Source organism: Xenopus laevis, chromosome 5L (genome assembly GCF_017654675.1).
Source record: "Xenopus laevis strain J_2021 chromosome 5L, Xenopus_laevis_v10.1, whole genome shotgun sequence".
NCBI lineage: Eukaryota > Metazoa > Chordata > Amphibia > Anura > Pipidae > Xenopus > Xenopus laevis.
The window spans coordinates 1,200,373-1,226,775 of NC_054379.1; the positions used below are offsets into that span (position 1 = coordinate 1,200,373).

Sequence of the window (26,403 nt, forward strand, 5' to 3'; positions counted from 1 at the left end):
CATCTGAATACCTCGGCATGCTGCCATGCTGTGTTTTTTTCCCAACAAAAGAATAAAAATCTTGCCAGCAAGTCAAGGTACTTGGACGCAGAAATCCCACATGACTTTAGGACTCACACTTTGTTTTAGAGGTGCATTTAGAATAAACGTTCAGCACAGAGGCAAAGAGTTTGAGGCTCTCTTTCTTGAAATAAGAGAACGAGAATTAAAGTTTGGCTGAAGATGTTTGTTATTTGTTGTGTCAATATTAAAGGGAGACAACATGTAATGTAACTCCAAAGGTAAAGAGAGTCTAATTGAAGCTATACAGTATATAAAGGGAAAGCTAATAGCTTGGACTCATTCCACTGAATAAACTGCACTGTCATTATGTAAAGGAAGCACTTCATCTCTCAATTTCTTATCTCAGTCAGATCAATGGTTGATTTGAACTGTAAGTAATTGGAATGTAAATAAAGCACAAATACATTATGAGAAGCATGAAAAATAGATGAAGATAAAGTGGTAAAGATATTAATGGAGGAAAGGCTGAATGATTTAAAAAATACTCATGCAATCTTTAAATCAGACCCTCAAGCATGTTCTACTCAATTGCATGGAGGACACAATGTGTGTTTCTCAGATCTGGTGAAAGGATTGAGAATTACGGATGGTCAAGCAAGAGAAGGACTGTGCTGCTTGCTAATAAAGAGATAAAGCAATGACATGCCTATTTACATATTTTATAATGAGGAGGGGAAAAAGTCATTGTACTTTGTCTTAATTGGCTTTGGCCTCCGCACCACCAACACTGGATGAACTGATATATATATAGTTATAAAGTCACTTAACACACAGATACTGTCAGTATGCACTTAAGTGAAGACGACTTCAATTTTCATTTTTAGTCACTATAATAATAACCAATTATTTTTCCAAAATAAATGAGGATTACTTTACCCAACAACAAAATTGCATATGCGACAAACAACTTGCACATCAGTTATTATTATAGTTTCTATAAAGGGCTAACATAACGAGCACTGTTGTACAATGAATGGAGAAGACAACAAATAGTATGAAACAAGTCCAAATGAAGGAACGTGCATAAATCAGGATATGCCAGAAGGTTCTACTACTGAAAGCCTACAGTGTTGGGTTTGGGGCACAACGGTTACATGTTTCAGTGTCTGGTTGCTGGGCTGGTTGGCTACTATCAGTTTGCCACAGTGAACATCAAGCATATCAAAGCTCCACCTCACTCCTTTGAGCAAATTAGTTGGGGGCTTTTTGAACACCAATTTACAGCCGGTCACTGTGTTAAAGTTGAATGTGCAGAATCCTTTAATTCATTTCACCTCAGTTTGGAATTTGCCAACTCACAAGTCACAGCAGAGCTAGTTCATTTCATATAATCAGCGAAAAGAAAAATAAGCAAATGTACCCAAGAGCCCTTCAAATACTCTACGCAACGATGATGCCTACAGAGAAACATCTATAGCATCATGGGACCATGGGAGTGTGGGGCCAACATGTTCTAAGCTTGTTCTCTTCTGACATTTCAATCCCTCCCATCAGAATCAACTGTCCCTTTAACTATGGATCAGTTTGGTAGGGAAGGAGTTCGATAACATAAATATAGTATCCACCTATCCACTAGAAAAGTCTATAACAGCTGCAGTGTTGAACTCCAGAAGAAACAAATGTGCTTTATATAGCATTTGCCTATGTAGCATTTTTTTTCTTCATCAGCTAAAAAACAATATTTTTGAGCTTCAAGTAGAACACAGTCAATGCTAAATAATGATTTCTAAACAAGATGTGTTTCCCACATGGTGCTTAACAATATAAGAAATAGGCACAAAACAAAAGGATCCTGAAAGGCTGAACTAGCAAAAAAGATGACAACTCTTTCATTCATTGCCCCAGTGAGGCCGACAGATACACTTCAGCATAAGGTGGGGGCAAATTATTCAACCTACACAATACTGTACTGAAAGAGATCTCAGAACTTGTAACTGCCATTAGTTAATGGAAGGGCATTTTCCAGTTGGCTTGGGGGCCATAGCATGTAGAAGTGGTGTTTATACAATCAAGCTTACCCCCTCTTCATTGGTGGCTAGTGTCCAAAAGTTGCCCACATTTAACAGCCCAGCCAATGACCAATGTGTATAATATTCACACTGAATTGATATTTAATACTGACCACTTCAACTGTGAAGTCCAGTGTCCCTGATGCACACTTCTATATTACTCACCTGCCCATGTACCATCACCGCATATCTGTATCTGTGAACATTTTACTAAATATAAGCTCCGGTGACCTATATAAAACTCTGCAGCATTATGTCTGTATATGGAAATGGAACACCCGGGCAGCAGAAGTCCCTTCCATTCTATTTCTAGACAAATGTAAGAATATGTAATTCCAGTTGAGAAACATTTATTCTCTCCTCCAGTGCACAAAATGCAGCACATTAGTATGAGGAATATGTAAGGACATCTCACATAATAACAGCAACATAAAAACAGAACCTGGCTTACAATTGCAGATAAAGGGATTTCATTGTTCCTGAACAAGGGAAAATGCACAAATATGTCCCTGATCAAGGTTCCGCCCGCATTCAGAAGCAGCTGAATCTGTTACCAAGAAAACAGATGGTATAGGGCAGTTCTCACTGTAATATTTATATCTCTGCTGCTAGAGCCATACATAATAGAGCCATACATAATAGAGCCATACATAATAGAGCAAATACATAATAGACAGTCAATTCATCATCTGGTGTTACAAACATGTACAGGAATCAAGCGACTGCCAATGGGCTAGACAGGGGGTGAAGGGGGAATTCTGAATGGTTTAAATGGAAAGGGGTCCAGATGAGCAAATAAGCATACCCTCTGCTCCTCACAGTACATGAATCCTAACCCAAATTCCATATCCAGTAACTGTCGCTGGTGGTGATTACATATCTAATGCCACTGACTGCAAGACACTATACTGTAACCAGATCTATCATTATAGAGGGACAACATGGTCCCCACAAGTACCTGGGCGCAAGCACCCTACGTTTTACATTTGCAGTTTCTTTTTGGTCTGGTAATGCAGCAGAGCATGTACCAGTGAAATTTCCAAGAGGAGCAACTATATAATCTGTATATGACTAGCAAAGGTAATCAACAAAATGTAGCTTTAGTTTCTATCCTTTCCTTATGGATTCTTCATCTCCAGCCTCTTTTCATTACTGTTTGCACCCTCTCATCCCCACCATACACTCTTTCCACCGCTCAACCAATGTCCCTTGATTTCTTCCTCCACATTCTTTTCAACCCCCTGTATGTACTTTTCACCTTCCATCCATGTCACACCCTTACCCCCATACATTTTCATTATTATTTCTTTCAGCTGTGCAAAAGTCTCCTTCTCATCCATTCAGCTGCATATGTTATACTGTATATGATGACCTCTCTCATGAGTATATCTCCATGGTAGGATGGTAGGTCCCATTACTATGTAAATGATAAATGTTCAAGGCCATGGTGAGTGTCACAGTTCATGTTACACATCTGATATATACCTATAATTATTTTTCCCTACAGGAACTTAATACCTACAACCTATTTTATTGTGTAGTATCTAGAACATCTAAATGCCTCTTCTCTTACTATTTTTAGAGATAATTAAAAGTATATGTACAGATCTACAGAATAATGTATTTACAATATCCACTGAAATGGAAATTGAAGGCTTAGGAAGGAAGAATAGTCCCATAACCACATTTGATTTAAATCCATTTTGCTTAAGACTAATGTTTTTCTTGTATTATCTCTGTTCCTCAAAGGTGGAGGTTCTCAGAGTGCTGCTCTTTATTTGCAATCTGGCAATGATGACGTATAAGCTGCCCATGTGACCCATGACATCATTGAACTCCTTGCACCCCTTTGAGTATGTGTCAGTCTGTATCTGTATAAAGTGATAAGTGTTTTGAAATGTAGCAATGTAGTCTGGCACAGATGCTATAAAAAGAGGAAAAACCATAGGACCTCAATTATTTGGTCTAATTCTGGGTATACAGGCCCAGATCAGCAAGAGCTTGCCTAGTATCTGACTGTGTGTTCAAGTCTCAATTAATGTTTGGAATTTGTTAGGAACTAGCTAAATGGGTCTTCTGCCCAAACCATTTTCTGACACACTGTAGATTGGCTAATGATCTACAAATTTGGCTGTCAAGTTGAATCCTTATTAATACCACTATATATCTACACATAAGACACCCTCCCCAATGTGCCTTTTTTAGAAAGTGAGACTTGAAAAAACCCTGTTCCAGAATACCAGCAACAGGTAACCACTGAAAACCAGAATGTGTCAATGCATTTAGGTGTTACATAGTTAAATTGGGTTGAAAAAAGACAAAGTCCATCAAGTTCAACCCCAAATGAAAACCAAAAGTTAGTCTGGCAAGATCTATTACACATAAAACCATGCTGGCACAAACTCATAGTATTATTATTTGCTATGAAGTCCACTATCTTATCCTTTATTAACACTTTGAAAAGCTTTCCTACCACTGACGTCAGACTAACTGGCCTATAGTTTTGAGGCTGAGAACGGGATCCTTTTTTGAATAGAGTCACCACATTAGCAATTCGCCAGTCTCTCGGCACTATGCCAGATGTCAATAAATCTTGAAAAATTAAGTAAAGAGGTTTGGCAATCACAGAGCTAAGCTCACTAATTACCCTGGGATGAATACCATCTGGCCCTGGACCTTTGTTAATCTTAACATGTTCTAGTCTATTTTGAATTTCTTCATGTGTGAACCATGCATCATTAGTTGTATTACTAGAATTGGGACTATTAAGAAGGAAACCTTCATTAGCTAATGTAACAGCGAGAAGGTATCTCTGTAGTATGAAACAGCTAGAAAGTATCTCTATAGTAACAGCTAGAAAAGATCTCTGTAGTAACAGCCAGAAGGTATCTCTGTAGTAACAGTTAGAAAGTATCTTTGTAGTAACAGCCAGACTGTGTTTCTGTAGTAACAGCTAGAACGTATCTCTACTACATGAAGCTCTGGGAAACTCTCATTAAATAAACAAACAATAACAGGAATTAGCATTGATATTTAATAAAGAGAAAGTATCTTTATATGAAGGCAGCAATCAAATGGCAGCAGCTGTTAGACAGAGAAGGGTGGAGGAGGCATATGTTCCATTGAATATAATGGCGCATGAACTTGGAAGCTGAGTGCTGATATAACCATAAGAGCATTGTGTTTATTCAGTGTGACATTTCCTTTCACTGGCACTTTATCACAATATCAATGGTGGGAAAAGGCATTTTACAAGAATAGTGTCACCCTTGGCAAGTTCACCAGAAATCGTTTATTATTCTGCTCATGCAGCAAGTAATGCGCTGGCATGGACAAAAAGGTCAGAATAAAGTAATCATTAAAGGAGAACTAAAGCTAGGCTACAACTATTACACCTTATATTTTGTTCTTCTGTATCAGCCCAAGGCAACCACAACCCTTTAACAGTAAAGATCTGTGTCTCCAAAGATGCCCCAGTAGCTCCCCATCTTCTTTTCTGCTGATTCACTGATTCACATGCTCTGTGCTGCTGTCACTTACTGAGCTTAGGGAGCCACTCACAATATACAGTACACATAGAATAGAAATGTCACAATATAAGGCTGATTAGTAATTAATACACATAATTACTACATGGCAGCACAGAAACCAGTGCAATTAGCATCAGAATTGAATAATCAGCAAACCTGTAGCATCAGCTTATATTACAGCCAGGGAAGCTCATTTTCTGCTGGATAATTAGTGACGAGCCCTAAGCTTAGCTTCTCAACAGCCAATCAGAGCCCACTGAGCATGTGAGTGTCACAGACACTCAATAGGTGCCACCATAATGGATTTCCCAATGCAAGTCTGAAGAAGAACATTTTTCTCTCTACATCTACATTATTATACAAAATAATACATATTTTTGGATGGGTAAAATAGAGAAAAGAAGGAAAAAAAGAAACCATACAAGACTAAAAAATGTGATTTCCTTGATCATGTGACCTAAAGTTAAGTGATCTTAAGGGTTCGGATTTGGTTTGGTCAGACACTTGGATTTGGCCAAATCCTCCTGAAAAAGGCTGGGATTCAGATGAACCCAGGAACCAAGTCCAAGATATTAAATATGGGAAAGCAACAAACTACAGAGGGTGAGGCTGTGTACAGTTTTTTTTTAGATTATACTCTAGTTCAAAAGATGAATGAGTCCAGTCACAGAGGCGATGCCTGAGCTTGCAGCATACATAGAATTAGTTGGATGGAGCATGGGAAATACGTGTAAGGGGCAGATTTACTGAGGGTCGAATATCGAGGGTTAATTAACCCTCGATATTCGAATGCCGAATTGAAATCCTTCGACTTCGAATATCGAAGTCAAGGATTTAGCGCTATTCCTAAATTTGAACGATCAAAGGAATAATCGTTCGATCTAACGATTAAATCCTTCAAATCGAACGATTCGAAGGATTTTAATCCATCGATCAATGGATTTTCCTTCGATCAGAAAATTGTTAGGAAGCCTATGGGGACCTTCCCCATAGGCTAACATTGGCCTCGGTAGGTTTTAATTGCCCAAGGGGGGTCGAAGTTTTTTATTAAAGAGACAGTACTTCGACTATCGAATGGTCGAACAGTCGAACGATTTTTACTTTGAATCATTCAATTCAAAGTCGAAGTAGCCTATTCGATGGTCGAAATAGCCATATTCGACCATTTGAAATTTGAAGTATTTTTTCTTGTAATCCTTCACTCGAGCTAAGTAAATGGGCCCCTTATTGTAGGTTAGGTGACATCAGTTAGTTTGTTGTAGCATAATAGTATGAGTTAGTTGGATGGAACATGGGAAATACGTGTAAGTGTAGGTAGAGTTGCATGAGTCCGTTGGTTGCATTAGGCAGTTGATGGGGCACATTGGTGAACATCAGAAATCTCAAAACTGAAAAGAAATGTATTTTAAATAGTGGAAATATCTGTGTAAATGTAATGATCTCATTGTGTTTCTATATTCCATATATTCCTCCTTTAACCTCACCTCAGTATCAAGAAATAATCATTTTTGCTTTTATTGCTAAGTAAACACTTCAATGTGTTTTATAAGTGACGTTATAAGTGGAACACATCGGATGTTCAGTGTCATTTTCACAATAATTAACTCTTTTTCCATATAAAAACCTGTGCCACAAGAGGATAAAGTCTATTTTTGCATCAAATTCAGGCCCCACTTTAAAGGAATAGACTTGGTTTCCCAGAATGAGCTGTTGAGCAGCCAAGAATCCACATACATTTGGCCATACAGTGTATTTTGTTTGTAACTGTATATACTATGGAATATTCCCCTACATTGGAATTGACCTGTTAACTTTCCAATTGTCTATTAAAATGTCACGGTCGGCACCCAACACCAGAACAAATGCCAAGCACCCTGGTCTTGGCTCGTGCTTCACCTGTAATGTGACCGCCGTTGGCCTCGGGCTACTTGGCTACTTGGATGCCACCAGGACTTAAACGAGAGGTGCAAGGCAAGAGGTTCTGGATAGGCAGAGGGGCACGACTGTTAGCGAGAGTCTTTAGACCAAAGGTCGTGGTACAAGACGTTAGGCAATAGAGTAGTCAGATCAGGTCGAGGCAGGCAGAGAATATGCGTAGTCATTCAGGCAAGGGTCAAACCAGGAAGTCAATCAGAAGGTTAAACAGAATCGGAGTCTGTAAACAGGCACGGGACAGGATACAGAGAGTAGAATCGTCAAAGCCAGGCAGGGGTCGCAACAGGAATCAATAACAGGTTCAAAACAGATTTAGCCTATCCAGAACCTCTTGCCTTGCACCTCTCGTTTAAGTCCTGGTGGCATGCAAGTAGCCACCAGGAACAAACTCCTATAATGGGCAACGATTCTAAACCTGAATGTCCCTTTAAACATTTGAATTTTGCGCCTATTGCGCGCCGACGTCATGAGGTCAGTGCGCATGCGCCTTTAAATAGCAAAGACGTGCGGCGCGCGCGCCTTAGGAAGAAGGAAGAGGATTGCGTGGCAGGCGTCCCCCCACTAGACCACCAGCGTTAGTAACTTTTATTACATAAAGGGCTGATAGGGAAGAGGCATGTTACCTGAATTCAGTTTGGGATCAGGCTAAAGGCGGCCATAGATGCAAAGATCCGCTAGTTTGGCGACATCGCCAAACGAGCCAATCTTTCCCCGATATGCCACTAACGCAATGGGCTCTGACCAGACGGTCGGGACAAAATCAAACCTGTCCGATCGACCAAATGATCGATCTCCGCCAGACGAAAAATGTCGGGACTCTCCACACACGGTCCGAAATCCGTACGAATCTTCGATTCGTACGATAGGATCTTTGCGTCTATGGCCACCTTAAGGAATCAGAGCGTCTCCTGATATCACATAACTAAGTGGTTCCGGTTTCCTTTAAACTTCCTTTAAACCAAGAGAAAGATGAGTGAGAGCCGATCTCCACCAGTGTCATTTCATGGTCTGACATCTGGCAAGTCAACTCCTCACAAAGACTGGTCAATATTTCTGATCTATGGAATACATATTTGATGACAAATAAAAGAACATAATAAGCGACTGCATTGACTGCCATTTTTTTTGCGATTTATCTATGGCCCCAGCAGATCAATATGATGTAATTCAAGCCCTATCATCGACAGCGGCATGGGAATGAATGGAAAATATAGCTCTAATTATAGGAATCTGTCTTTTTAACAAATCCAATTAACGTTACCAGAACGATGTTCTCAGGTCTTGTCACCGTGAAAATAAATGTAATTGGCAGAGGTAAATTGCATGTGTATTGATCATTTCTATGAGCTTTTACAGGTTTTGCGGAAGAGCAATAGAGCAATTTGCTATGGAGGAAATTTAAGAACAATCACCAAAACATCAACACAAACGTATAGTGTCGGCAGCAATGTTGTATCACTTGGCTTTAAGCTCAGGTAGTAAAGAGCAACTAAGAGCAGGTTCCTTCTGCCCAAGTAATAACAATTCAATTGAATTGTCAAATAAGCTTCTGCTTCTCATTAGAGGTCACCTGCCTGTTTATAGGAGCCGTTTCACTACTGACACAAACAAGATGCTATTTATATATATAAATATATATATATATAAATATATGCTGCAAAGCATTTTGTCTACATTTCTAAAAAAATGAAGAGTTTTTTCCAGGAGGCTTATACAAGGGCACAAACTGTATATAAATGTAAACTATGAGAGTGGAGGTTTTAATGGCAACTGACAGATAAACTGACAGATAAACTGACAGATAGAGAGGGATGAATATATGGTTTGACTAACAACAACTGCTCATTTGAAAGAAAGAAGCCCTACAGGGTTTGGAAATGGAGGACAGACGAGGGAAGAGACTGAGGTTCAGGAAGCCTCTTGTACGTCATGCAAAATTATACTTTTATATTCACTTTTTAAAGAGAAATTGCACTAGTGGTTGGTTCCTATAGTAAATTCTGGTTATACAGACGTCCAGTGTGCAATGGGGAATCAGGGAAGGAGAAAAAGTACATGGGGCTAGACATATTGTCAGTTTCCCAGCTGTCCCCAGTCATGTGACTTGTGCTCTGATAAACTTCAATCACTCTTTACTGCTGTACTGCAAGTTGTAGTGATATCACCCCCCCCCCCCAGCAGCCTAACAACAGAACAATGGGAAGGTAACCAGATAGCAGCTCCCTAACACAAGATAACAGCTGCCTGGTAGATCTAAGAACAGCACTCAATAGTAAAAACAAAGTCCCACTGAGACACATTCAGTTACATTAAGTAGGAGAAACAACAGCCTGTCAGAAAGTAGTTCCATCCTAAAGTGCAGACACAAGTCACATGACTGGGGGCAGCTGGGAAACTGTCAATATGTCTAGCCCCATGTCAGATATCAAAATTGAATATAAAAAAATCAGTTTGCTCTTTTGAGAATTGGATTTCAGTGCAGAATTCTGCTGGAGCAGCTCTATTAACTGATGCATTTTGAAAAAAACGTGTTTTCCCATGACAGGATCCCTTTAACCCACAATTGTGACGTCTACATCAGCATTAAACCATTCAGCTCTGAAACTTGGAGAAGGCCTGGAAGGAGAATGTAGAGTTTTGCAAAACATACTGCACACTTGGATGTTCACTCATTTCATAAAGTGCTGAATTAGAAAATAACTAGTAACTAGGTGAGCGATCATATGTGTTTACTATTCCACCTTAGAGCAGAGGCCTGTGCAGGGGAGGAACATTATTATTAGTCAGAGATATTGTGAATGAGGAGAAGAAGCAGTTATTGAAGACAAGCAGTTCTGTGCCTATTCCCCGCTATATACACAAATACATTGTGAGTGCTACTGTCAGTCTGAAATCTCTAATCCCAAAGATTTATTTATTATTCAGATGCCCCTGACCAAAATGGCACTAAATATTCAGTATGTAATGTGTTCAATAAAAGGAATGCCATTTATAGCCATGCAGTTAGTCTGTATAGCTGCCAGAATGACTCTGCCACAGTTCTGCATACGGGAATAAAACTCAGCCCATAGCTCATGAGACATGTATGATGAATGGCTCTTATTTAATAATATCTCCATTGCAGCCACTTCCTTACACATAATACTCCCAGGCTGGAGTGGAAGGCACATTGACAAGCGCATACAGCACAATAACCCAGGAAATGTCATTTATTAGGCTCCTTTTCCCATTATTTAAATGCTACTCAATATATAATCTGTGATTTGATGATAACATGATGCAAGTCTTGCACACAAACAATCTGCAGCTTTCCAGCAAAGCAAATTATATGAAATTGCAAAAAGCACTTTAGGCTCTCAGCTCTAAACACAAGGATATTTATTTCAAGGCAGAATTGCTGCGAGGGAATCCAGCTCACTGTACGATTAGGCTTTAAAAATAATCAAGGAGAGTCTTTTTTGTCTATTATAGATGGAGAACAATCCACATGTGAATCATTATTTAAGCTAATGTGTGCCAACACAAGGAAAGTCTTCTCCATGGCCAAGTCCAAGGCAATGCTTGGTAACAATAAACCAAGAACTTTCCATATCTGCCCTAAATTCATCCTCTTGCCTTTGGTGTTATCCATAGCAACATCAATATTTCCTAAATCTGGTGGCTGGATCCCATCAGAATGGAAATAGGCCAACAGCTCACCATTGTGGCCAAGAACATAGACACATAAACTGTTTGAATAGACAACACCAGCAGAAAGGGCAATTGTCTCCTGATAAAAGTGCTGCTGGTTTGTGAATGTGATTGGAACCTTAGATTGTAAGCTCCACTGGCAGGACCTGATTTGTGGAGAGGCCATCAAGGCCCGGGCCTAGCAGGATTTTAGGGGGCGGCATGCTGCCCAACCACATCCATATTGGTTTCGGAAACACTGGGGAGGTGCAGGAGATACGATATTTTTTAAAATTTCCATTGCTCTGGTCCAGATGATGAATAAAAGGGAGGGGATGGGGCAACGAACAACAGCGGGCCTAGGGGTGTCTGCTATGTAAATCCGGCCCTGTCCACTGGAGCAGAGACTGATGTGAATGATGAATTGAGCCTGTTGAAAACTGATTGCTTGCTGATGGTTACACCTGCTCTTTAAGGGGCAGATTTATTAAGGGTCGAATTCAACATTCAAATTTGAAATCTGAATTTTCGAGGTTTTTATATTGTCAAAACTGTCAAATTAAACTAGGGAGTTAATTAAATTCCATTCCAGTTTTTAAAAAGATCCACATTCGAGATTTATCATACCCTTTAAGAACTCAAATTCGACTATCCACCACCTAAAACCTGCTGAATTGCTGTTTAAATCAATCGGAGATGTCAAGGGTCAATTTGGATTTGTTTGCAGCCTTCCTGACATTTATGTTTTTTTAATAAAAAAACTCGAATTGAATTTTTTGGGTCGATTACATTCATCTGAGTTTAAAAAATCTGATTTTTCAAATAAATTTCGATTGGTCGAATTTCGAGTTTATGGGAGTTTTTAAAAGCTCGCTTCAATTCGAAATTTGACCCTTGATAAATGTGCCTCTAAATGTAGAACATATGTCAGGGGAAGTAGCATATATATATATATATATACTCTTCATTCATATACTTGTACATGCAGTACTGATCCTTCAAAGAATGTATTAGAGGGTCAGACAAGGAGCAATACAATAACAGAACATGAATAACTACATACAATACAACACAATTACATTCAAGAGCAAAGATACAAGAGGAAGGAGGTGTCTGACCTGTAGGGGGAACACACAAGCCCTAGGTATGTCTGATATTAGAAATTCAAAATTCAGTTATTTTAAAACCTACATTTCATCTCTTTTACAATAGATAATGAAATAAGTCTCTTCCACACAGAGATCCTATGCAATTCATATGTGCAGAATGGACACCTAATCCAGAAGGAGCTAAATCACCTACACTAATGTGAATATATAAATAGTCAGATATTCTTCCTCTATGGGGAAATGAGAGGCCCAGGGCCCCTATATTATATATAATTACATAAATAAGGGATTATATGATAGACGATATTATGAAATTATGTTCTTCTCCCAAGGGACCCAGAAGAAATGCCCTTTCCCCCTACATTAAAACCAGCGCTGATGCCAAATGTAGGACAACTGTAGGATTTGTTTTGCCCCAAGCTGCCCTATTATTTGGAGCCCCGTGAATGACTCGACCAAACCCCCATAATCGTGTACCTCTGGCAGCAAATGCCTTTCTAAGATAGAAGTAATATCTATTGGATTTTTTTCTACATATGGGGGATTAAAAATAATAATTGCTGATGCAGTCACCCAGGGCTAGTGAGAATTTGCTGCTCGTGTTTAGGATTTGATAGGAATTAATTGCTCACTGTGATGCTCAGATAATGTGAAGTTTCCTCCTCTCTGGCAAAGCCTCTGGGGTACTGACCCATCAATTGATTTTTCTTCATTCTAAGTTACAATTCCCCACAAACTGCTGAATATAATAAACAGATCTGCTGTGACATAAGTCTTTTCACTGCAACATCCCCTGTTCTGCTGCAGCGGCTGCAGGAAAAAACATGCGCTTGGCTCTTTAACCAGACAAAATAGAGTTGATGAACAGCACCCTCTGCTGGTCCAATCCCATGCACTGCTGTATCACCAGTCTGAACAGAACCAGACGATCGAGCCGCTACTACAGCTTGCAGGTACCACAGACAGGCCACAAGGCTGACAATCTGATCCACACTAGCCAGACCCCTGCACACAGTGTTACCCCCACCCAGTTAATGGCACAGGCCTGGTGGCATTTGTTTTTCCTAGATATACCTTCATTATTTTATTCTATGTATGTAATTCATGTGATGTAGTTGTATAATCACATTTACTTTACAGTGCTACGCAATATGTTGGCGCTATATAAATACATGTTAATAATAATAATAATTATTCATATGCTTGTAAAGTTTAGTTTAGATATAATGTGGCTTCCATGGAATTGATTCAAGTCAAGAGCAGAAGGGCAGAGGGTAGAAACAGCCAAAGATTTCAATAGCAATTTACATGAATGTATATGGGAAAGTTGCTTAGAATGATATTCTCTATTATTATGCAATAGACAATTTAAGGGTGAATATCCCTTTTACAGTTAGTTTCCCCCAACCCCACCGAGTCCCATTGGCAATGCTCTTGTGCCACCATTTATTTCTCAATGTATTTCAGTGAAGGAATATTGTGCCAGGGATTGATGTGTTGGCAGGTGCTGTACAGGGAGTCAGTAGAACATAAGTGTAGGGTGTTTATGAACAAGAGAATATTTATTTTCCACCAGACAGCAGGTAAACATTTCAACGTTGGCTTTTTTTCAGTTCAATAAAATGTTGAACTTCATCCTTTTAGAGCTGACCTATCAGTCCCGGCACACAGAAACAGCAACGCTTGAACATCTGTGCAAGTTCCAGACAATGGGCAGCTCCAGAACACACAATACAGAACTTTCCCTTGACTAGAGAAGTCTCTACTGCGGGACACAACAAGGGACTTACACGAAGAGAGAGAAACAAAGGGGCTCATTTATGAGAGAAAGTGCGACATCTCAGGCACAGGTTGCCATGTTTTTTTGCCCACAATGCAGTGTTGATCTTACCAGTGCATAATATCACAATGCAGAGGAAAACCATTGCTACAGTAGAAAAACAGGGTGAGTCCTATTACACCTCATCAGCTGAATCCACAAAGAATGCTGCGTTGGTACAAAGTGCAGTTTTCGTTTAAAACAAAAAACGACAGTAAAGGCACCAAAATGGCATCCTTGATGGACACTACACTGCGACTTTACACAGGGCCCTTATATTCAGCTCCATATTCAGCCTCAACTAGGAGCACAAGTCTGAGCAGGTATCACCATCATCATCGCATGCTGGGTTGAAGCACAATACTGTAGTAATACAGACGCCTTTGTTAGAGACATTGAGAAGAAACAGGACACTTTACCTTTGGTTTTTCATCCAGTATTTGCTGACGGATCTCCTTGTGCTTTTCTATCAGTTTTTCTTGCCGCTTACTCTGAGCATCTTCTAACTTAAAGTCAAACAACACAGACAGGGAATTTAAGTGCAATCTTTTATTTCATTTACTGATTCATTTAGAAAACTTTTTTACCCTTGAGCCACATTCAAATGTACAGTAACAAGAGTTGGGGAGCAACACAAGCATGAAAAAAGTTCCTGGAAGTGCCAAATAAGGGCTGCGATTGATTATTTGTAGCCCCTATAAGGACTGGCAGCTACAGGAGAGTCTGTTTGGCAGTACAACTGGTTTTTATACAATCAAAACATCTGTAAGCCTGGAATTCAAAAATAATCACCTGCTTTGAGGCCACTGGGAGCAACATCCAAGGGGTTGGGGAGCAACATGTTACTCACGCGCTACTGGTTGGGGATCACTGATTTAAAAGCAACAATTTAAGCAGCACAATACAGTGAGACTATAGTGCAATGACATTCAATGCTGGTGAGAGATTTATATTGCACATTGTCCTTTTTCATTCCTGAAATGTGAGACTTGCAGCACTTTGTATCTGGGAATGGGACAACATAGCACATCCCCTGTCTTGTTACTGGGCCTGCACCTCTTCTTAGATCCCTTTACACATGTTGCAGCCACAAAATTTCTATATGTACGGCTTGTACAATTAATAACAGTGACTGATCCACTCAATAAAAGATGCAGAGAGACACATAGTGACAGTCATTGTGGTCACCAACTGATAGAGCGAAATAACCCTCTCTCAATAGGAAACTTTAAATATTAAACTCATAGATATTTCCAGACATGAGTATCTGCAATATTCATCCACACTCAAGCTGTATTTATAGGCCCATTGACCTCATGCTGGAGAATAGACCATTTGTGGTCAGAGGGCTTTCATTTATTACAAGCACTAATTGTAACACATATATTCTACTAGATGCCATCTCTTCTTACCAATTGATATTTTAGTTTGCCAGTGTTTTTAATTAAAGTGCCTAATAATGAAGAGTTACTAGAAATCCACACATTATCCCAGTTGATTGAATTTTGCGCATGACAAATCCTGCCGGAGGTTAGACGTGCCTGGTGCGCACTCTGAAAACATCTAATAATATTGGGCTATTTTAATGTTCTTGCCCCCAAGCCGTCCCTCTGATTTCAGAAGCACTGACTGTAAGGAGTGAACGGGAAATAATATTCCTTGAACTTTCCAATATTAGGAAAGTAGATTAGAACAGACATTTTCACCCCAGTATAACAAAGCTTAGAACATTACTTTACTCTTTGTTACATAACACTCCTGGCAATGTGTCCTGGTATCGCCTTTATGAAGGTTGGGAATGGTTTTTTTTTGGAATTTTTGGCATTTTTTAATTACAGTTTAATTAAAGCTGCACAATGTTCTTCCAAGGAGAGGATGTGACTGCCATGTTTGGAATCAGCAAGGAATTCCTCATAATGAGACATAACTGGAAATGCTGTACAACTCATTACTCTACCCCAGCGCTGTCCAACTTCTCTTCTACACAAACACTCAGGTTCTTTGGGGATGTCCTGAACCTAATCCAATAAATTTCCCCCTCTTAGTTAAAGGGATCCTGTCATCGGAAAACATGTTTTTTTTTTCAAAACGCATCAGTTAATTGGGCTACTCCAGCACTGAAATCCATTTCTCAAAAGAGCAAATTCAATTTTGAAATCTGACATGGGGCTAGACATTTTGTCAATTTCCCAGCTGCCCCCGGTCATGTGACTTGTGCCTGCACTTTAGGAGAGAAATGCTTTCTGGCAGGCTGCTGTTTTTCCTTCTCAATGTAACTGAATGTGTCTCAGTGGGACCTGGATTTTACTATTGAGTGTTGTTCTTAGATCTACCAGGCAGCTGTTATCTTGTGTTAGGGAGCTGCTATCTGGTTACCTTCCCATTGTTCTGTTGTCAGGCTGCTGGGGGGGGAGTGATATCAGTCTAACTTGCAGTACAGCAGTAAAGAGTGACTGAAGTTTATCAGAGCACAAGTCACATGACTTTTTTATATCAATTTCAAAATTGAATATAAAAAAATCAGTTTGCTCTTTTGAGAAATGGATTTCAGTGCAGAATTCTACTGGAGCAGCACTATTAACTGATTCATTTTGAAAAAACATTTTTCCCCATGACAGTATCCCTTTAATATATACCTTTCTATTAAATCCAGTGAAATACTGTATAGTGTGTGTGAGTAAAGGGGTTGCCTTGTAAACCCAGTAATTTATTAGGATTAAGTTTACTAATATTAAGAGGGACATTAACCACCTCTCCAATTCTCCCTTTTGTTGCCCCGGCTTAATTAGTGATGCAAGAGGCTCTACACCAATAAGACTCATCTTGCTCTTGTTTATCTTATAGAAGTGTTTGAATGATGATATTTCACTATAATGTAATAAAACAAGGGGATATATAAAGGAGTTTGGTGCTGGAATGAATGTATAATCATGTGCTGCTAATAAGCTAGAGGGACAGGCACATAGACTTACTGTGAGTGACAGTCAGCGTTGCTATGGGAACTAAAATGGTAGAACTGGTAGAAAAGTGCCCATAGCAATGCTAAACTGTTCCAAAAAGAACTCAGACATCTCCTTACACTGATTTGCCTATGAGCTCTGCCATTGCCATTGAGGCCAATGTGAGCTGGAGGTCCCCCATAATTCTGTGACCTTTATCATAGCACTCGGTTATCATAGCACTCGGTGGTGTCTTTGTGCTTTTATATATTCCCAGAACATCTCTGTGACTTCTACTAGTAATAATGTGTTTCCCTTTACTTCTGTAATGTTGCAGAATACAGAAATATTTACCCTTTTAATATATTGCACCACTTCTTGGATATAAGAGCGAATCATTTCCGTCTTCTCCCTGTAAGAAACACAAAAATCAAACGATGAAGATGTTTGGAAAAGTTGCTGGAAAAAGCTACACTTACACTTTGGGGTATATTTATCAAAGAGTGAAGTTAGAGATCGCCACCTCCTTTAGAGTGAAATTCCGCAACACTCAATTCATCTCTATGGGATTTTGAAAGGCGTATTTATCAAAAGATGAACTTTCACTTTCACCCATTGATAAATATTCTTTTAAAAATCCCTCTAGTGGACTGTGGCGACCTCTAGCTTCACTGTTTGATAAATATACCCCTAAATATTGTATACAGCGTTGCACATTCAATGGTATATGTTGTATTTGAGCACATGGTAGGTAACCTTGTGGAAGCTCCATCAGCATCTAAGGCTTTGGGTTACTTCCACTATGGACGAACCTTGGGATTCATTATCAGAATTTGGTTTTCTAGTGCCATGTATTTTCCCTTGGCAGCAATTCTCCATGGTTATAACTAAGGTAAAGCACTGCATATCTTGTTGGCGCTATATAAATAAATGATGATGATGATGGTCCAAGTGCACCCTGGGATAGGAAACACATTCAGAGTGCAGCAGAGATTGGCAGGGCAAGTAGAACCACCCAAAAAGTAACAACATGCTTAGCGTATGTGCCATACCACTTCCATTGAATGATATATATATCAAGCTCTCTCACTGTTAGACCTCGGTGAGACCAGGCTTAGACCTATTAACCCATGCCTGGCTGCTGATTAATCCTATTAATGCTCATGGGCATGAGAGGTAGGGCTGCCATTTCTACAGTTTGGATAAAGAATACTCACTCTTCCATTTGATTTTTATCCTTGGACTTTGTTTCTGTGACCTTTTCTTGTCTTTTCTTATCCATTTTCTTCTTCAGCTCCTTCTTTTCCCTGTTGAGTAAAATTCAGATGATATGAAGATCAAATCTGAAGTACAACTACATGTCTTTATCTACATTCTTACAAAATAAGGTTTTTACTTTTCACAGGTTTCTTTGAGCTTTTTCAGCTGGTTGCTCTGGCATTCCTCCGCCACGTCGGTCAGTTTCTGTATTAACTGGAAGGGAAAGAAACAGTTTCAATTGGAAGAACATTTGATCTAATATATATATATATAACATATTTAATCATCTAATCATAGGCTGTGTATAAATCAGCTTGTGATTGGCTGGAGTGTCCTTTTAACTCTCCAGCCAATCATGGGACACTTGTTAATTTCCTTTTAGTCATATAATCTGTATATCTAAGCAATAAGCCATAAATACAGTGTATAACAAAACTGCTCAATGTTAATTTATGGACTTAGTCACAATATAGGCACACAAAGGAAACTGAAAATACTGGAAGAATTAGCCCACACAAATGAAATCTTTAATTACGAATTGTTGTTTGGTCTAAATCAAAGGTACTATTCATCAGTGCAATACCTTGTAGAGAAACCATTGTCTTAATAATCTTTTGAAAAGGTGTGAACTTGAACAAATATTAAATGAAACTGAGCCCGGGGGGAAACTTTAATTGTTCTTTGCTCCGAGGACACAGGGGAAAGGCTGAGGATAATTACACAATTCAAGAATGTAAATTAGATTTAAAATAAGGGTTTGTTCAATACGTTCTTTAAGGTAAAACGAAAAACGTGATTTACTTTGTTGAACAGATCTGAAGTGAAAGGTGGAAGAGTGAAGTTACTTTATGGGGATCACTTGACATGTACTGGTACAGCCTTTAAATGTATGGGGTACACCTTCAACATCATCTTCACCAAAACGCAAAGGTGACCTGACCTTCTAATGTCCCTTTCATCAGATTCCATGGCATATACAGTATAGTACACTCAATTCCATTTATGAAGAGCAAAAATTTAGAAGGATCCCTTCTGAAAACCTCAAAATAAATCAAATAAAACAATATCAATATTGGACTGGGGCAGATGGAACTCACTAGAAAGTCCAAGCTATGGGCCCACCACTCCAGCCGGAACCAGTAGAACCCAACAGGACTGGGGTCCATTGGCTCTTTTCCCAGTGCCCTGGCAGGCCAATCTGACCCTCTCTACTGTTTGAGAATGTAAGAGCTTGTGTTGCACCTTTAGGACATGAATGTTCTGAAAGACCCCGGGCCTCATTTACAAATTGTACAGTGGGGTGCACTTACACTCATACAATATAAGACTCATACGAGTCCTGTATTTTTGAGGGCTGGGGGTGGCATGCAGGTGTCAAGTTAGGGAGGACTACATGCACAGGGTGCTAAGGAGCCCAGTCCTTGCGGCTTAGTGTCCACCAGTGCTGCGCCTGCATTAAACATCCTGCATGAGCTGCACCGTTCAGCAACGTCCTAAATGCAAGAGCTTGTTTGTAAAAGATATAAGGGGTGCTTTGTTTGCACCCATTTAGTGCTTTAGCACTTGTGTCCAGGGCCTTTGTAAATGACTCCTTTCAAATTTATGGGCTCCCTTTTCTGTTTTAGTTGCATTTAATTCTGCATAATGAACCCTCTGATCATTCATTTATGTACCTCCTGCAGATTTAGAGTTTGTAATCTGTGATTGATTTTTATTTATACACTAAATGGGTTATTTATCAAAATCGGATTTTTTTTAAATAAAAAAGACCCCTTATTTATTATTAAAAAATCACAATTTAAAATTGATAAAATCTAGTTTTTTTCCCGAACTGTACAATTTTTTCGGGCTTTTTCCCGGAGAGCCTGGATTTTTCGGATTTTGGCCAACAAATCTGAAATAGTCAAATTTTCTGGCTAATTCCAGTGCAGACTGTGATAACTTCCAAACAGGATAGGAACCTCTCCCATTGACTTATAAACAACCTTGGCAAGTCTGAGATGTGGATTTTCAGATTCAGACTTTTTCCATCCATGGGGCATATAAAAAATTGGATTTTTTTCCCACTAAAAATTCGGATATTATAGTAAAAAAACAAAAAGTTTTTTGCGTTTTTATCATTCGCACTTTAATAAATAACACCCTTAGTGAGAGTTTGACTTCATTATTTATTGCAGCATTTTACAAATGGATTAGTTGAGCTTCCCACATGTATGAATGTGACACATTTTTAGTACAGGTATGGGATCCGTTATCTGGAAACCAGTCACCCAGATACCTCTGAATTACGAGAAGACCATAGACTCCATTTAACCAAAAATTTTAATTTTTAAAAATGATTTGCCAATGTTCATTCACAAAGCACCTAAAAGTAATAGCGCTAAGGGTTCAATGCCATTCTTCATTTGTGTATAACCTTCAAATATCAGTGTTTTATACCTGGACTGCTGCTAAACTTGTCATTCTCTGTTTATTTGAAGTAATTTACCATGAGTAATTTCAACTGACCAAAAGACATTCTTTTTCCATCTGGAAAGACCTGACGTGGGAGCCACCATTGCCCATTGGAGCAGGTCTAGTAAAGCTGGGCAATACTTGTTACATGAAGTGAGAGCTGCAGTGATTACTTATACAGCTCCATTAGGAACTATTTGCTTAGCCGTGATCACTCATGTAGTAAGACATGTAAGTATGCAAGGAGCTCTCTCCCAAGTTGTCTCCTACATTTAAAGCCATGAGTGCTCTTAGTGTCATGCCCAGTGGGAAAACAATGACGTGAACGTTCATTTGATATAAGGGATATAAGGTGCATCTTAATATTTATTTTACCCTAAAGGTTCCAAAAGAGAAAAGTAGACGTAAAATTAGAAGAAAAGGGCGTAAACATATGTTTTCTTTTAAGTTGGTGCTGCTTACTGATTGCTATGGGTTACTAGAAATGGTGCAACATCCATCACATCCACATATATATATATATATATATATATATATATATATATATATATATCTACTAACCTGTTTGATGTGCTCCCTCTTCTGGTATTTCTCACTATAATACTGCTCTTGACGAAGGTTCAGAAGTTGTTGCTGTTGCTGTTCCTTCAGCTCTATTAATTTCTGGGCCATTTCTGCATCTAAAGTGCTTAAATCTTGTTCCACGGTGGAAGAATTATGATCCGGACTACTGCTCGTTTCACACCTACAAATTGGAACAAATAGCCTGAATCCATGGGCAGTATACACCAGAAGACCCATGTCTACTTTTCTGCAACTCACCACTAAGTCATATATATATGTGTATATATACTGTGTGTTTGCGTTTCATTGCACAGGATTATATAGTGATTTATAGGAAGCTCAACATGGCAGGAGACAGTATGTCTGTATGTGCAAGGTCCACACTGAGACAATGATCTTGGATTAAACGTGGGCATGGAATGAGGGTGATGGGGTTTATGTAACATGGTGGTTGTTACAGGGGAAAGCACTTCAGATGTTCAGTTCTGGGGCGCTGAGTTTGATCCCAGCCAGACCACTATCTATGTGGACTTTGTATGAGAATAGTAATGTGTACAAGAGAGGGGAAGAAATCCTTTTACGCCAAAGAAATGCAGAACCAAAGAACCAAACATAATTTCAGCTCCTCAATACTAACAAAATACCAAAATCCTGTAAGTGGGCTCTGATTTCACCTTATCATGCAGTCCAATGAAATCAGAACAACCTCAGGAGCACTCCTTCAGACCTAAGGGACCAAACCAGAGTTGGATCATTTTTGCTGCTAGTTTATTTTTCATTGGGTCTAAGCTTTCCTTCTTTGGTTCTGCACAACAGAGCAGGTTATCATTCCACCCAATGCACCAAATCCCAAACTGGGAAAGTCCAAATAGATGAGAGACAATGAGAATACCCATGATCCATCATCAACAATAACCTAAAGATTTCCCATTACTAATCAGAGCTGGGAGTTAACTACGCACATGACTTTCAATATTTACACATAAGATCATTATCCGACTCTCCGGGAAGGAGAGGGATAGACAAATGATGCATCCGAATATTAAATAAGAGCAAATACTATGGGTTAGTCCAAGCTTTGTACAAGATAAATGCACACTGCAAACAAAAAAAAGAAATTGTGTAGTTCAAAAATGTTCAATGTGATATTTCATTTGTTCTCTTCTTATGAAGTCCCATAAAGGCTGTTGCACTTTTTCCGCCAATGGAAATATTTCCCTCCTGGGCCAAAAGTGATGAGAAATACTTCAGGCAACAAATGAACCCAACAATTAGTTCATACTGGACTTACTTCTTTTTGCTGTCCCTTTTTGCCGTCTTTTCCAGAACGGCTCTCCTCCTCAAGTAATCGCTTTGAATCTCATTGTACTTGGCCGTATGCTCTTTAATGAGATCGGTGGTTTTCTTGTGGTGCCTTTTCACCAGGTCCTTCATTTCTTTGTAATGTTTCTTCTGAAGCTTCACAAAGGCTTTCTGCTGTTTTAGCTCCTCCATCGTCTGGGCTTCCACTTCTGCAATTCAATTAAAGTCAAATATTTTAAATAACAATTCCCCTGTATTGTCCATAAGGAAAGCCAGGCACATGAGAAATACAGCTCCGCACCCATTTAAGGAGTAAGTCATTTAAATGGCTTTTGTGAACCATTAATGATTGTTGAACTTTCCAAATGTAGGAGAGTAAAAGATTCATCAAAGTATTTCGTTTGGAATTTAAATTTAAAAAAAAAAAGGTTTATGATGAACACCTTAGGGGGTTATCTAAAAAACACACTAAGGGGGTTATTTATCAAAATCCGATTTTTTTGATCTTTATTAAGTAAAAAAGTCAGACCGAACTAGAATCCATGCTTTGATCTTATTGATCATTGAAAAAAACTCAATAAAATAAGTTACTCAAAAATACCCTTGACAACTAGTTATTTTTGTGGAAAAAAACAACTTGATCTTTAATAAATCTGCAGATTTAGATGGCATGGTGTCTAAATGAACACATTATGCTTAAGTGTATAGGAGATTTTCATTTTAAACACATATTACTGGTAAGTGAATAGCAGATTGTAATGATTGTACAGTTACCTGTTAAGACACTTAATATAAGATCTTCTGTTTTGGCAGGAACCTTCACAGAACCTGGGTGTCAGAAGAGAACATTGCTCAGACAACTCTGCATTTTTATCATCACAACATTCAGTAGCATGAGCAATACTCTATGAACGATACTCTATAAAAAATACTCTATAAACAATACTCTATAAAAAATACTCTATGAATGATACTCTATGAACAATACTCTATGAAAGATACTCTATAAACAATACTTTATAAACGATACTCTATGAACAATACTCTATAAACAATACTCTATAAACAATAATCTATAAACAATACTCTATAAACAATACTCTATGAATGATACTCTATAAACGATACTCTATAAACAATACTCTATGAACAATACTCTATAAACAATACTCTATGAACGATACTCTATGAACGATACTCTATGAACGATACTCTATAAAAAATACTCTATAAACAATACTCTATAAAAAATACTCTGTAAATGATACTCTATGAACAATACTCTATGAACGATACTCTATAAACAATACTTTATAAACGATACTCTATGAACAATACTCTATAAACAATACTCTATAAACAATAATCTATAAACAATACTCTATGAATGATACTCTATAAACGATACTCTATAAACAATACTCTATAAACGATACTCTATATACAATAATCTATAAACGATAATCTATGAACAATACTCTATAAACAATACTCTATGAACGATACTCTATGAACGATACTCTATGAACGATACTCTATGAACGATACTCTATGAACGATACTCTATAAAAAATACTCTATAAACAATACTCTATAAACAATACTCTATAAACAATACTCTATAAATGATACTCTATGAACAATACTCTATGAACGATACTCTATAAACAATACTTTATAAACGATACTCTATGAACAATACTCTATAAACAATACTCTATAAACAATAATCTATAAACAATACTCTATAAACAATACTCTATGAATGATACTCTATAAATGATACTCTATAAACAATACTCTATGAACGATACTCTATATACCATAATCTATAAACGATAATCTATGAACGATACTCTATGAACGATACTCTATGAACGATACTCTATGAACGATACTCTATGAACGATACTCTATAAACAATACTCTATAAACAATACTCTATAAAAAATACTCTATAAATGATACTCTATGAACAATACTCTATAAACAATACTCTATAAACAATAATCTATAAACAATACTCTATAAACAATACTCTATGAATGATACTCTATAAACGATTCTCTATAAACAATACTCTATAAACAATACACTATCAACGATACTCTATATACAATAATCTATAAACGATAATCTATGAACAATACTCTATAAACAATACTCTATGAACGATACTCTATGAACGATACTCTATGAACGATACTCTATGAACGATACTCTATGAACGATACTCTATAAACAATACTCTATAAAAATACTCTATGAACGATACTCTATAAACAATACTCTATAAACAATACTCTATGAAAAATACTCTATGAACGATACTCTATAAACAATACTCAATAAACGATACTCTATGAACGATACTCTATGAACAATGCCACTATTTTGTACTCATGTGTGTAAAACAAACTCTCAGAGTATTGTGACGGCAGAGATACAGGTGGGTGTGAATAAGTCTGTAAGTGCAACACAATTAGTTTGTGTGCAGTTTGGGTACAAGTACATAAGCACGTATCTATGAGGGACCATATAGGAGACAGACATATAAGCAGACAGGTAAAGGTGATGTTACAAGAAATGTGCACGTCCTTATTGTAGCCTTTCTAGGGGGCAAGTAAAAGCTGTAGGGCAATTGCTCGCTATTGAGTCTGTATCTCATTGTTTTGATAAGTCCCTTTACTGAGAGATCATAGAATGCTCTTAAAAATCAAATGAATAACACTGAATTAGAAACACAGACTCTGTAAAGATGCTTAAATGCAATGGTGTCCCATGAAGCAGCTGCCATTTTAGCTTGGTGTGATGTCACTTCCTGCCTGTGTTCATAGCTCTGGGCTCAGATTACAGCAGGGAGGAGAGGAACAAACTGAGCATGCTCAAGCCCTAGCCCTGGAGGTTTAAGCTGAAAACAGTTAGTCTGATACAGAAGCCCATGAGTACACAATAGAAGGAAAGAAATGTGATGTTTGACAGAGGACTCAGAGCAGCATTACTTTGAGGGGTTACTGGTGTATTTATATATAGACCTTTCTGATAAACCTCACTTACTTTTAGCCTTTCCTTCTCCTTTAATCTATCAAAATGTTTTTTTTGGTGGCAAGGGTGATATAGGGATCCCCATTGGCCCACTGAATGGCTTCTATTGCAGCAAACATTAGGACTATGGTGCACAATGCCAATGACCGTACCATTATTAATCAAAAAAAGGGGAAAATAAGCAAATAATCAAGGGAGAAAAAATACTCCCAGTCCATGGGTGCAAAAATCTGAAACAGCAAAAAGTTTTGAGTTATCTCCAAAAGTAAAGCCCAAAAATGATTTGAACTTTTAATTCTAATTTTTGGTCTTTACTTTTGGAGAAAACTCACAACTTTCTATTGCAGCACCTTACCTGGAGCAGCACCTTATGGGGAGTAGCACATTACCTGGAGCAGCACCTTATGTGGAGTAGCACATTACCTGGAGCAGCACATTACCTGGAGCAGCACATTACCTGGAGCAGCACCTTATGGGGAGTAGCACATTACCTGGAGCAGCACCTTATGGGGAGTAGCACATTACCTGGAGGAGGCTGACTGTGTACAGTTGGGCACGGTGGCTTGGGGGTGAGAGTGGAAGCATGATTCAAGCCATTTTCTGCTGGAGCCGGCCCGGTCTCACTGTTTGCCTCTGATGGGGCCTCACCAGCTTCTACCTGCAACATGAACCATAATAATTTGTATTAAACACAACCATCATTGT

At 38.4% G+C, this 26,403-nt stretch overlaps 1 protein-coding gene across 1 annotated transcript in view; it reads right to left on the reverse strand.

Annotated features, from left to right (window-relative positions):
• The window catches only part of LOC108716400 (1-phosphatidylinositol 4,5-bisphosphate phosphodiesterase beta-1), a 296,085-nt gene that overhangs the window by 13,140 nt on the left and 256,542 nt on the right, over window positions 1-26,403 (reverse strand). Inside the window, exons 24-31 of the mRNA XM_041562430.1 lie at window positions 26,224-26,356; window positions 23,428-23,481; window positions 22,643-22,862; window positions 21,349-21,532; window positions 18,470-18,546; window positions 18,291-18,380; window positions 17,428-17,485; window positions 14,554-14,640 (exon numbers count right to left, since the gene is read on the reverse strand). Of these exons, the coding sequence (XP_041418364.1) occupies window positions 14,554-14,640; window positions 17,428-17,485; window positions 18,291-18,380; window positions 18,470-18,546; window positions 21,349-21,532; window positions 22,643-22,862; window positions 23,428-23,481; window positions 26,224-26,356 (903 nt within the window). The remainder of the gene's footprint in view (window positions 1-14,553; window positions 14,641-17,427; window positions 17,486-18,290; window positions 18,381-18,469; window positions 18,547-21,348; window positions 21,533-22,642; window positions 22,863-23,427; window positions 23,482-26,223; window positions 26,357-26,403) is intronic.